The sequence below is a fragment of the Elephas maximus genome, chromosome 21 (assembly GCF_024166365.1).
Source record: "Elephas maximus indicus isolate mEleMax1 chromosome 21, mEleMax1 primary haplotype, whole genome shotgun sequence".
In the NCBI taxonomy this organism is placed as follows: domain Eukaryota; kingdom Metazoa; phylum Chordata; class Mammalia; order Proboscidea; family Elephantidae; genus Elephas; species Elephas maximus.
The window spans coordinates 56,453,606-56,467,277 of NC_064839.1; the positions used below are offsets into that span (position 1 = coordinate 56,453,606).

General features: G+C 49.8%; 1 protein-coding gene across 50 annotated transcripts in view; it reads left to right on the top strand.

Moving 5' to 3' along the window:
* LOC126064689 (uncharacterized) overlaps window positions 1-13,672 on the top strand; it is a 302,693-nt gene that overhangs the window by 99,721 nt on the left and 189,300 nt on the right. For 18 of the 50 annotated variants that reach the window (XR_007514591.1, XR_007514597.1, XR_007514592.1 and 15 more), the window contains one exon: window positions 1,386-1,493. The exons of 2 other annotated variants lie outside the window; for them this stretch is intronic. Coding sequence is in view for 27 of the 48 variants with exons in the window: in XM_049863900.1 (XP_049719857.1) it covers window positions 1,386-1,493 (108 nt within the window). In the remaining 21 variants the exon portion in view is untranslated. Of the gene's footprint in view, window positions 1-559; window positions 1,233-1,385; window positions 1,494-13,672 lie in introns of those variants that run through there. 30 more of the 50 variants (XR_007514588.1, XR_007514590.1, XR_007514583.1 and 27 more) reach the window with 7 other exon arrangements.

Here is a 13,672-nt window from a genome sequence, read left to right on the forward strand (position 1 = left end):
CGAGGAATCCGTGGTGTGTATTCCTGTTTGTCTTAGTTATGTAGTGCTGCTATAGCAGAAATACCAGAAGTGGGTAGCTTCAACAAACAGAAATTATTCTCTCACAGTTTCAGAGGGTACAAGTCAGAATTCAGAGCTCTAACTCTAGAGGAAGGCTTTCTCTCCCTCTCTCTGCTCTGGGGAAAAATTACAGTCTCTTTTCAGCATCTTTTCCTAGGTTCCTTGGGAGATTATACAGCTTGTATCACGTAGTTGTTTGCTTCCTTAATCTGCTCTTTTATATCTCAAAAGATATTCACTGAAGACATACTCTATGCTAATATAGCCTCACTAACATAACAAAGAAAATAGATATGCCAGTGTGCTTATAACAAGAGGTATAAAATAAAAAAACCAAACCCACTGCCCTCGAGTGGATTACAACTCATATCAACCCTATAGGCAGAGCAGAACTGCCCCATAGAGTTTCCAAAGAGTGCTTGGTGGATTTGAACTTTTGACCACTAGTTTAGCAGCCTTAGCACTTAACCACTACACAACCACGGTTTCCAAAGCAGAGGTACAGGGGTTAGGATTTACAACACCTATTTTGGGGGAACACAATTCAATCCATAACACCTTTCAAAACCCTGGTCAGGGCTTCAGATCCTGGTGAGAGGGGCTGAGGTATAGGGATGGGTTTTTGAAAACCTTTGTGAGGCTGTGGCCATAACAACCAGAACCATAACAGTAATATCTCAGTGGTGCACACCTACCGCCAATCCTCCTCTGGCAGGATGGAAGGAAGGCAGTTCCAGAGGTAGAGACCTGAGCTTGGGGCTGGGCTTCACACCTGAGGGGTTTCTTGCTGAAACATCTGGGGGCCTCTCGGGGTGATATGGCTGGCTATGCCAGGCTTTCTCGGATTCCCCCTGAACTGGTGGATGTCTGTCCATCATGGAAATCATTCCTCCCACCAGTGCAGTGGCAACTAGGGTGGGTGAATGCCCATCCCCACTGTGCATCAGTTACATGGGGTCTTTTATATCCTCAGGGACAGCAGTACCTGCCCCAGGAAGGCTGGACCAGGGAAGAGAGTTCAAGACGGGAGGTCAGGGGTTCTCCAGTCCAGGGGCGAGGGACTGCTAAGACTATGAATTGGAAGTTTATTCCTTATTCTGTAAGAGACCACGTGTACTTTAGGGGCAATACCTGTGTTCTAGGAGCTCCTCCCAGCTGTGGCCCTTCCCCAGGTAAGTCCTCAAGCCCCTGCCCCTGCCACATAAGTCCTCCCAGGCTGGCCTTGATGTTGATGGCCTGTGAGGGGCATCTGCCTCCACCTCTGACTTGTGCCTTGCTGTTCCTGCTCAGGGGAATCTTGACTCTTTTGCTGGCTTCTCCTTCAGGGAGTGAGGTGTGGATGGTGCCCAGAGACCCTGAGCTCCACAGAGGGACAGGTGGGAAGGAGAGAAGCCACAGCTCAGGGCCTGGAGAAGGTCCCTCACTGCTAAGGGGTAAGTTTGGAAACAGTCCTCTTGCATTCGTTCACTAAACATCCTGTTATAAATGCCCTATCTGCGCCTTGAGAAAATTTTAAAATATAAAAGGAGTGGTATGTTCCCTCTTCCTCTCCCCCCATGCCTACCAGGCTGGGTTTTCCTCTGTGATCACGTGCAGGAGCTAGCCTTAAGGCCCTCTTGGTATTCTCTGTGCACACACTCAGAAGGATAAAATTCCTTGGTGAATACCTGCCTCATTCCCACCTCCCTTGTGAAGAGCTGGTATTATGCATTGAATTGTGTCACCAAAAAATGTGTGTCCACTTGGTCATAGTCTTGTTATTGTGCGATTGTCCACCATTTTGTTGTCTGATGTGATTTTCTTATGTGTTGTAAATCTGCCTCTGTGATGTTAATGAGGCAGACTGAGAGGTATTATGTTAATGAGGCCAAACTCCATCCAAAGTGTAGGTTATGTCTTGAGTGGATCTCTCTTGAGATATAAAAGAGAGATATAACAGCAAGCAGAGACAGTGGGGGACCTCATGCCACCAAGAAAGTAGTGCCGGAAGCAGAGGACTTCCTTTGGACTCAGGGTGCCTGTGTTGAGAAGCTCCTAGACCACAGGAAAATCAATGACCAGGACCTTCCTCTAATCCCACAGAGAGAGAAAACATTCCTCTGGAGCTGGCACCCTGAATTCAGACTTCTAGCCTACTAGATTGTGAGAGAATAAGCTTCTGTTTGTTAAAGCTACCCACTTGTGGTATTTCTGTTACAGCAGCACTAGATAACTACAACAGCAGGTCAGCAGGCCTCCAACTGGCTGTGCTGTCCCCAAAACTGGGCTCCTTTTCTGTTGTCATCAGTGGAACATCCTTGTCCCTGTGTCTGTGTCTCTCATCTCCGGCATCCACAGGTGGGTGGCAGGTTGGATGCCTTGTGCCCTGTGGGAAATGACAAGCACTGCTAGGCTGTACTTCAGCGTGGTGCACCACATGTTTTGAGTGAGACTTTGGACCAGTGCTGTGTCAGTGTGGGATCCAGAGATACTCCAATCGTAATATTGTCACAGTGACACGTGCCCCCACACAATCCTCCTGCTGGGACAGCCCCATTCACCTTCTGCACAGGGTGGTATGGAGCTCAGATGAGGAGGGATGACTCTGACCAGTCTTCTGGGGGCCAAGAAACAGCTATTTTCCAGGGCTGTTGCTTGTGGCCCTGGTGAGTGCTGGGGCTGCACTGTGGCTTAGGAGGGGACCCATGGTGGACAAATCCCTGCATGGGGTCCTGAGTGTGTGGGATGGTTTTCCTGTGGGTGCTCCAGGAGAGTCTTGGGATCTAGAGCTATTTCCATCTGGTGCTCTGTGTCTCTCTTGGCTGAGTAGACTGTAAGGCATCAGGGTATTGCATCCCTCCTGAGATTGGGTCTGCTGAATGTTGTAGCTTCTGGATCAAACCTGGGATGTCCCTCACACCCTGGGTGCCCAGGGCCTGGGAATGGGGCAGTGGCCCCTGCGGAACCATCTGTCTTTCAAGGAATGGTTACAATTCTTCTAAATTATCGGATTATCTAGTATAGAATTTTTCATGATATCTCATTATTATCTTTTCAATGTCCATGGGATCAGTAGTGATGACTCTTTTTTCATTTTTGGTATTAGTAATTTGTGTCTTCTTTTCTCTTTTCCTGGTTGCCTTGGCTAGAAATTTATCAATTTTACTCATCTCTTCAAAGAACCTGCTTCTGGTTTCATTAATTTTTTTTTTCTTTTAAATTTCTATTTTCAATTTAATTGATTTCTGCTCTATGTCTATCATTTATCTTCTTTTTGCTTATGTCAGATTTAGTTTGTTCTCCCTTTTCTGATTTTCTAAAACGGGAGCTTAGAATATTGATTTTATATCTTCCTTCTTTTCTAACATACGCATTCAATGCTATAAATGTCTCTCTAGGCCCTCCTTTTACTGCATCCACAAGTTTTGATAAGTTGTCTTTTCATTTCCATTTAGTTCAGAGTATTTTTAAATTTCCCTCACACTCCTCTTTTGACCCATGTGTTATTAAAATATTTGTTTTATAATTTCCAAAAATTCTGATATTTTCCAGCTCTCTTTCTGTTATTGATTTCTACAGTAATTCCATTGAGGTCTAGAACATACTTTTAATGATTTCTATTGTTTTGAATGTGTTAAAGTGTGTTTTATGTCCTGATGATCCACTCCCAAGACCCCCTGAGCTTCCTTCCTGGTCTCACATTGCATGCATGCAGATGTTTACACTGCTATGATGGTCATCTGTACCTGGCAGTGAACCCCAGGGATCAGGATGCTTTTGTCCTGGACTCTCAGGGCTTGATATGCACTAGAGGTGCTAGAATATTTACTGAAGAAATGAAATACTTTGGGATTGGGAGTGAATGAAGAAATATATTGTTGACTGGTGGTGGGGAACAATTTGCAGAGAAATGTACATGGTGATCGATCTTTAAGTTAAAAGCAGCATCTGAAAATCTCCACGTACTCTTTTTAAGTGGAAGGGGAAGGCCTGAGGCCACAGGAAGCTGAGGTTTGTGGCCGAGAGATAGGACAGGAGGGGCTGGAGGTCTGGGAAGCTATAGGACCTAGGCTTGAAGGAGGGGCATGAAGGGAAAATTGATGCCTTAAATGTGATTTCTGAGGCCTTGTTGCCTTATAGCTTAGCTGCTACCTGTGTGTGGAGGGTGCAGGTGTGGGGCTTGAGGTGGGGCTGCCTCCTGCCCAAGGGGCACCACAGGTCCCAAGGAGGGCTAGCTGACTAAAGTCCTCCATAACACTGTGGTTGCCAAGGCCATGGCTGACATGGAACTCAGGCTGTCAGGTCCATACACCCCCATCCTGTTTGACTGTAGCTGCCCTATCAGGATCTGGGAAATTTGGCTGATGAGTGATGCCCTGAGCACTCCTTCTCGTGTAGTATAGAAGACAGGCTCTGGGCCGGAGTGATGATATGGGAGAAAGAGGTTGGTGAGCCCATATGGGGGTAGTATGGGGAATGGGCTGAGACCTGTCCCACCTAGCCAGATGAACATCCTGCTGCTCCACTGTGCATTTAGTGTACCAAGAAGAGCCTGGACCCTGACTGGTGTGGCATTCCGAAAGCTGGCACAGATACTTAATCAAGACCGTGGAGGGATATAGGCTGGACTGTGGACTCCACACAGGCCTGGCTGCCAGGATGATCTGCCCCTAGTGCTGAGAGCAGTGGGCTTGACTAGGTTGCAGGTAGGCTGAAGGCCAAAGAGGTGGAAGCTTTGCATGTCTCTTTCTTGGGGTAGGAGGATCAACCACCTACCCAAGGTGCCCAGGGAGCCCCCAGTGAGCCTCCAATGGAATCTTCCTGGCATACTGCTGCCTCCCCAACTCGGACTTGGTGTGGGCTATGTTCTGTTGGAAGTCTGAGTATCACCTAAACTTCACCTTCACTGTGCTAGTCCTGTCAGGCTTCCTCAAAGGGGTCTACGACCCTGGTTGAGCTCCATCCCCATAGCAGGTATCCCCAAATTCGCTCCCAAGGACTTCATCCCCAGCTCATTCTTTCTAGCCCTTTCATGAAGCAAAGTCCCGTGTGGGGTCCAGGCTGTTAGGATGTGGTGAGTGTGAGAGCCTGGCAGGGCTCAGTGTTCCAACACTGGCCTTTCTGTCTGTCTCCCACCCATCCAGTTTCTGCTGGGATTCAGTTTCTGCTGGGATTCAGTTTCTGGCTTGGTCTTGCACACAGTGGTATCTGCTATCATAACCACCTTGACTCAGGGCAGCACAGAATCCCTCTGTACCTGCCACTGCCTTTGGAGAACTGTGCCAGGCAAGACTGCATGGGTGTGGGCTTGAGGAGCTCTATGGCCTTGGCTCTGAGCCTCTCTAGTTACCGAGGCCACTGGGTGAGATTTTTGTGAGACATGTGTCCCGGTGGTTCCAGCTATAATTACTATGTCGTGGACGTGCACAAATTCTGCTAGGCCTGCCCAGAGCAGTTTTCCTGGGCAAACATTGCCCTTTCTGTCCTTGACAGGGTTCGGTGGATATTGTTCAGCTCTGGGCTTTTCTCCAGAATTCCATGTTTGGAAAGTCAGTGCACAGGTCAAGATTTGCCCCTAGCTGCAGGGGGTGAGGTTGAGTTTGGGGGTTGCCTGCAATATAATGGCCATCTGGATCATAGCCCCGAGATTAAAGCCCAAGCCAGGGTGGCCTGTTTTCCCTCTTTGCTGTCACTGTGCACTCCCTACCTCCTCAGTGCTGCCCCAAAGGGGTCTGCTACCCCAAATCCGGACTGTGTTGGGTACCATGTGAGGAGGAAACATGAAGGGTTTTTGGCTCTGGTGTGAGCCACTATGGGGTTAAACCTAAAGTGAGTGGGTTCTGTACAGAATGTCCACTTGGCCAGACTGAAGACCAGGGTTCTCAGGGATCACAGGAGACACAGTGGGGAGGCAGGAATGGGGTGGTGTTGGCCTAGGAGCATCTTCAGCTGAGACCTCCACCCCAAGCTTCCGGGGTCACTCCCCTCCACCGTCATCACTGTCTACTGTGCCCTGGCCAGGTACTAGGTGGAGGAGATGGGACCTGGAGACGGGCCCCACCCTTAGGGGTACGAAGGGAGGTATGGATGGGTTCTTCCCCTGTGTGCCCCAGCAGGTGTCTTGACTGGTATTTGCTAGAAAGTCAGCCACAGTGGTAGTAACTACCGTAGTAGTATCACTGCATTAGAGCCTCATACCAAATCTTGGGCATCCAGCCTCTGCGCCCCCATCTGGCATGGTTTCTTGGTGCTTCCCACTGGTGGAAGGAAGCGACAACCAGCAGAGGAGAAAAAGGAGAGGCGAGGGCTTGGGTTTTCTGATGCCAGTGTATGGGTGCTTGAGGGTAGTCTGATAGAAGTCCCTGGAGTTTGAAAGGGGTGAAACCTAGAGCCCTGGGGTTACCCCCACCCATCTCTGCCCAGATAGACTTCTGTATCTTTCTGGAGTGCTGGCCCTGCTGTGGAGAAGGGTTGCACAGGCCTCCATCCTGCCCTTCTGTGGCCTCTGGTCTGGGCTGTGCGTTGTGGTTCTATTGTGGATGCTGCACAGGGCAGAGCAGAGTCTGGGGGCACTGACAACTCTAAGCTGTCTGTGTTTGTTCTCAGGGCCCTTGGGAGGCTGTGCAGGCAGGGGTCCAGTGGTCCAGTGTGGGATGTACTGGGTGGGGTAGGGTTGTATGGGGGCCAGTTAGCGAGGTCTTACCCTTCCTTGCACAGGAGCTCATGCTGGCCACCAACAGGCAGTTGGGCAGCCTCACAGCCTAAGAGGACCTGGGTCTGTTCCTGCCCTTGCTCAGGGGCAAGAGAGTCTGTGAGGTCAGGCTGGGAGCTAGTGCAGGCCAGGGAAAGAGTGGCCTGAGCCTGCCCAGCTGAAGGATGCATACTGCGGTTTCTCTGAAGGTTTACGGGTGGCACTGGGGAAGCTGCAGCCGGAGGCCTGGGTTTCTGAGCACTACTCAGTGTAGCGGAGGTGGATAGCCAGAGTCCTCTTCTGCAAATGTGCCTCCTACGTGGACATTGGGTGAGGGTTTTTGCTGCTGACAGGCCTGTGGCTCTGCCTCCGGAGCTTTGTTATAGAGAGGGGGTCACACTTCGAATCTCCAGGAAATTTAGGGGGACAGCATGAGGTAACCAACCAGGTCTGAAGTTGGCAGGAGCCAGGTGATTTTGAGCAAGGGCCATGCCACTGTGGTAACTACTAGTACCGCGCCACCGACGGTGACAGGGACTCAGACAATATTGCCTACCCCTAGGGGCTGGAGGCCCACAGAGGGCCTCAGAGGACTGGGCCATGTGCCCCTGGGAAGCTGAGCCACAGGTAGAAGGGGGGAAGGATATCCCCAAGGAAAGAGGGTGGCGGCTTAGTGGAGGCCACCTGGGGAAATGTGGAGGTACACACTCTAGGTTCATGCCTTAGAATATTTGGTCTTCTGGAATTATCCCAGTTGCCTGTGCCAGCAGCTAGGGTTTCAGGTCCCTCCCTAGCACTCTGGGTGAGCCTGCCTTAGGCCCTTCACTGTTCGCCCCTCACTTTCCCCATTGTGAGGGAGTGATGATGGAGGCCCTATGGATCATGCTGGCAGAGGAGGAAGGGTTAATTTTGTAAACACCTGATGCCAGCCCTGGGTCTCCCTTAGCCTTTGCCTAGTCCTACGCCATGGCCTGCACTGCCCCTTCGACCATTCTTGGGCCCTTGTGGTCATGACTGAGGTCCACACCCCAAGCACAACTATCCTTCCCTCCAGCTTTCCAGAGTCACAGAAGACAGTTTGCAACTGCCCTCCCCCACTCCTACCACAGGGTCTGGGAGGCTCTGAGGCTTGTGTGGAGAAGGCGGTTAGTGCTATGGGTGGTACCACTGTGATCACCATAGTCGTAGTCATTTACACAGCTCGGTGCTCTGTGGCAAGAACTGGGGCTAGAGCCGAGGCAGGGTGGCTGCATCCTCAGAGGTAGAGAGGGTTCAGGCTGGCAGCCTGAATCATTGGCCACAGCTTCAGGGCTTAGCTGGTATGCTGGGAAGGGGAGGTGCTCAGCCTGTTAGAGCTGCTGCACGTCCAAGGGTGAGGCTGACAATGTGGCAGTATGGGGGGACAGGAGAATGGGGACACCAGGAATGGCGATCTGGCTGTGCTTGCCGACTTCCAGATGCTGGGGGCCTCCTGAGGGGTCATAAGAGTTTCATCTGTCCTGTGCTGCCTGCAGAGGCCTGTGACAGGCTGGGATGGATGGCAGGAGAAGGAAAGAGGGTTGGATGCCAGTCAGCAGGGCTCTGGTACTGGGCTGGGAGTTGGAGGGAAAGCCTACAGAGGGTGGGCTGGGCGTGTGTTAGAGGAATGGCATCAGGACCCACCTGAGGTCAGGTCCCACCTGACTCCTCCTGGTTCCTGGCCTAGATGGCTGAGTTGTGGCCCTGATATGTTGACCAACCCCGAGGGAGGATGGGGGACTTTTGTGGGCTATCCACTGGAAGCCAGGAGACAATGTCCATAGTATACCCACTATGAGTGAGATTAGGCTGAGTTGGGGGTTGCCTTTGGCTTGACTGTTTCATGATCCATATGGACTTCCTTGCTGGGGTCTCTGTGGTGACCTCCCAGGGATCTGGGAGTCCAGGTAACCATGTCACCACTCTGGTGTTATACCTGTTATTTTGAGTCATGTGCCACATGTCTGTGGTACCTACCCCCCCAAATCCATGATGGCGTGTCCACGTTTGTCTTACTTGTCTAGTGCTGGTATTGCAGAAATACTGAGAGGGTAGCTTCAACAAACAGTAATTATTATCTCACAGTTTAGGAGGTGAGAAGTCCGAATTCAGAGCTCTAACCCTAGAGGAAGGCTTTCTCTCTCTCTCTTTCTCTGCTCTAGGGAATGGCCCTTGTCTCTTTTCAGCTGCTATTCCTGGGTTTCTTGGAAGAGTACGTGGCTTGTATCATGTTTTTGTTTGCTTGCTTAATCTGTCCTTTTATATCTCAAAAGACATTGACTCAAACCACAATCTACACTGATACTGCTAAATTAACAAAGTTATGAAAACCATTTCCAAATGGGATTATAACCAGAGTTATAGGAGTTAGGATTTACAACACATATATTTGAGGGACACAATTCAATCTATAATACCCTTCAAAATTCTGTTCATGTCTGCATTTCCTGGTGTGAGGGGCTGGGGTGTAGGGATGGGTTTTTGTAAGGCATTTTGAGACTGTGGCCAGAATAACTATAAGCATAAGCAGAGTAATACCACAGTGGTGTATGTCTGCCCTCAAACTCCCTCTGGCAAGGTGGCAGGAAGGCAGCCCCAGAGGTAGAGACTTTCACTTGGGGCTGGGCTTCACGCCTGAGGTGTTGCTTGCTGAAACATCTGGGGGACCTCTCAGGCTGAGGTGGCCATCCTAGCAAGTACTGGAACTGGTGGCTGTCTGTCCATCATGGAACTCATCCCCCCAACCACTGCAGAGGCACCTAGGGTGGATAAGAGCACACCCCCACAGTGCATGGGTTACTTGGGGGCCTTTTATATCCTCAGGGCCAGCAGTACCTGCCCTAGGAAGGCCTGAGGGAGAAGCAGAGGCCAAGATGCGAGGTCAGGGGCTCTCCAGCCCAGGGGAAGAGACACCTAGGACTCTGAATCAGCAGTTTGTTCCTTATTCTGTAAGAGTGCAGTGTGTGTAACTTAGCGGTAGAGACCTGGGTCCTAGGAGCACCTCCAAACTGTGCTTGTGGGTCAGCAGCCACCCAGCCCTGCCCCCTTCATTCATCCAGGCTACCTTCCATGCCAATGCCCAACAAGGGGCGTCTGCTTCTACCTCTGGCTTGTTCCTTGCTGTTCCTGCTCAGAGGACTCTTTGCTCTTTTGCTGGCTTCTCCCTCAGGGAGTGAGGGGTGGATGGTGCTCAGAGACTCTGAGGTCCACAGTGGGGCCGGTGGGGAGGAAAGAAGTCACAATTTAGGATGTGGAGAAGTTCCAGAACTGCTAAGGGGTAAATTTAAAAAATACTGTTACAATTGTTCACTAAAAGTCCTGTTATAAATGCAGTCTCTGAGACTGGTGAAAATTTTAAAATATATGGAAGAGTGCAAATGAACGGGGCATGTCTCCTCTCCTTCTCCCCCCATGACTACCAGGCTGGGCTCATCCATTTGATCACAGGAAGGGTCCTGACTTATGGGAACCTTGGTGTTCTCTTGTACACACTCGGAAGGATCAAAACACCAGGGTGAGTACCTGCCTGGGTTCCACTTACTTTGTGCAGAGATGTTGTTATGGATTGAATTGTGTTCTTCAAAACTCTGTGCCAACTTCCCTAGGCCATGGTTCCTAGTATTGTGTGATTGTCCACCATTTTGTATGTGATGTGATTTTCCTTTGTGTTCTAAACCCTACCTCTATGATGCTAATGAGGCAGGATTAGAGGCAGTGACGTTAATGAGGCAGGGCTCAATCTACAAGATTAGGTTTTATCTTGAGTCAATCTCTTTTGAAATATGAAAGGGAGAAGCAAGCCGAGAGACATGGGTACCTCGGGCCACCCAGAATGTAGTGCCAGGAGTATAGCACATCCTTTGGACTCGGGGTCCCTGCACTGAGAAGCTCATAGGTGATTGGAAAATGGATGACAAGGACCTTTCTCCAGAGTCCACAGAGAGAGAAAACATTCCCCTGGAACTGGTGCCCTGAATTCAGACTTTCAGCCTACTAGACTGTGAGAGAATAAGCTTCTGTTTGTTAAAGCCACCCTCTTTTGGCACTTCTATTACAGTAGCACTAGATACTTAAGACAGCTGGTCAGCAAGCCCCCAACTGCCCCCGCTGCTCCAGGAGCTGGGTCTCCTCTTATATTGTCATCAGAGGAACACCTTGTTCCATTGTCTCCAAACTCCTGCACCTGTGGGTGGGTGGCAGGTCACATGACCTGTGCCCTGTGGGAGTTGATGGTCACCACAAGGCCAGATCCTAGGGTACTGCACCTCGAGCTTGAGGTGGGACTTTTGTGCAACAGCTGTGTCACTGTGGTAGTAGCAGTAACCCACACTGCAATATTGTTCCGGTGACACGTCCTAGGTACCCAGGGCCTCGGGATGGGGCAGTGGCTGGCCCCTGGGGAACCTTCTCTCTGCTGGACACAGGGCTGGGACCAGACCCTGTGTCTTGCTTTAGCTGGGCTGGCCTGGGTTGGGGGAGGGTTTGGGCAGCACTTCCATTTGGGGAGGGGGGGATGAGAAGAATCGAATGGATCCCAAGTGTGCCCAATCTCCCAGGGTACAGGAGATGACCTCTGTGCCTGCAGGGGACACACGCCAGGAGAGAGGCCACCAGAGGCCAGTGCGGAGCCAGGGCTTCAATGTTGCTCTCTGTGAATGTTGCGCACATGGGCCAGGTTTGGAGGTGGGGGTGGTCCCCGGTGGTGCTGCTGGTCTGGAGAGTGTGGAATTGGGGAGGCTACCTTGAGGATCCCTCTTGGTGGGCAGCTGTGGAGCACCGCCTGCCTCCAGACTGAAGAGGAGCTGGAACTAGAGGTTCCTTCAGCAGGAAGGTGTCTGTGAGACCTCAGGAGAGTGAGGCCCAGGGCACATCTGCAATTTCTTTGGGAAAACTTTCTAATCTGTTGTAGTAGAGCCACTGGCAGACTGTAAAATATTTTGAAAATTAAACCAAAAAGTGAAAGTAAAAATCAATTCATTCTCTAAATTACCTTTCCCTGATTCATCTGTTCTATTTACACTCCTGTCATCACATGGTGTGGGGTCCTTTTGAGCCCCTTCATCTCTCCAGGGAGCTCCGCTCTTGCCATACGTGCTTTGTAAACTGAGAAAGCTTGCAGAACATTCCTGCTAATGGCTGCACCATGAGTTCTTTAGTCAATAGCTTGCTTCCAACTTTTTTACGATCACAAATAATTGTCTGAAGAATGTCTATTCATAAAATGTTTTCTGTCTCTTCCTAATATTTCCTATCCATTCATGTTTCTTTTGCAATTTGTCTGTTATATCGTTTGTCCATTAAAGAGTTTTGCTATTTTTCTTCTTAGCGTCTATGAGTTCTTTGCACACTAGTGTTATAAAACATTTACATATTTGCTGAATATTTTAAGTTTATTATTTGTCTTTAAATTTTGATGCCTCTTAAGTGTACAAAACCTCTAAGTGTGTTATCTAGTTTCATGATTTAGGTTTTGGAGTGAAGCTTTGTCTGACTGGATGGCTTTTTGGGTCTCTCTTTGGAGCCTCTGTCTTCTGTCTGGAGGGCTGGTTCAATGTCATTGTTCTCCTTCATGGCACCAGTGCTCCTGCTGGGACTTCAGTTTCTTCCAGCACACCTTCCATTTCTATTGAGCCTACAATGAGGCTCTCATTTCCCTGAATGTTGGAGTGAATGCTAAACAGTTCCCAATCCCTGGTTTAATCTTTGATCCATGAGCTGGACAGAATATGACTTTAGTATTTCACTTATGACTTTTGGTTCTTTATTCCTATGTAAATTAGCCCTCAATTCTCTTTTTGGGGACTTTGTTGGATTTTGGTATCAAGGACATGGTTCATGAAAGGAAATTTCCCATGTTTTTCAGAGTTCTGAAATGTTTTCACAAAGTGGGATGACCAGTTTTGTGAAAGTCTGAAAAGCTACCCATCTGAGCCTGAAGGAGTCTATGCCGTCTGAATTGTAACTATTTGATGTTAACGAATGCATCCCATGTCTGCTAAATCCTCCCCTGTACAAGAGCTGTACTGCCACTGAAGTGAGTTAAGGCATCCAGAATGCTCCCAGTGGAGGTGGTACATGGTGCAGATGGCCTGGGCACTTAACAAAGAGCCGTGGTGAAGACAGTGGGGGCACTCTGTGAGGATACAGCCACGGGAGGCGGACATACTGTTGGCGATGACTGTGGCACCTTTCCTTGAGGAAACCTCACTGGAATGGACTATGAAAAGGAGAGGAGAGACAGAGAGAGACAGCAATAGACATAGAGACAGGTGAGACAGAGAGATAGAGAGAGGTGAGACAGAGAGAGAGACAGAGACAGAGATACAGAGAGACAGTGAGACAGAGACCAACTGAGAGAGGCAGAGACAGAGGTGAGACAGAGTGAGATAAAGACAGAGAGATAGCGAGACAGAGACAGAGAGAGAATGAGAGAGATTTAGACAGATATAGAGAAAGAGACAAAGAGAAGTGACAGAGATAGAGAACTGAGATCCTGTCTGTGCTCCCTGCCTGAGAGGTTATTTGCTGAAGAACCTAGGGAACCTCTCAGGGTTGTGAAGCTATACCTGACTTGGTGGGTGTCTGTCCATCTTGGAGCTCAGGACCCATGCACCACTGAAGTAACATATAGAGTAAGTGCCCATCCTCACCGTGCATGGGTTACTTGGAGGCCTTTTAAATCATTGTGGTCAGCAACACCTGCCCCAGGGAGGCTGAAAGAGATGCAGAAGCCAAAGGGGGAGATCAGGAGTTCTCCAGCCCAGAGGAGGCGGACACCTAGGACTGTGAATCAGAAGTGTGCTCCATATTCTGTGAGAGCACAAGGTGTGACTTAGGGGCAGAGACCTGGGCCCTAGGAGCTCCTCCCAGCTGTGGCTGTGGATCAGCCGGTGGCCCCTGGCCTTGCCCTCTAGGTCCTCTCAG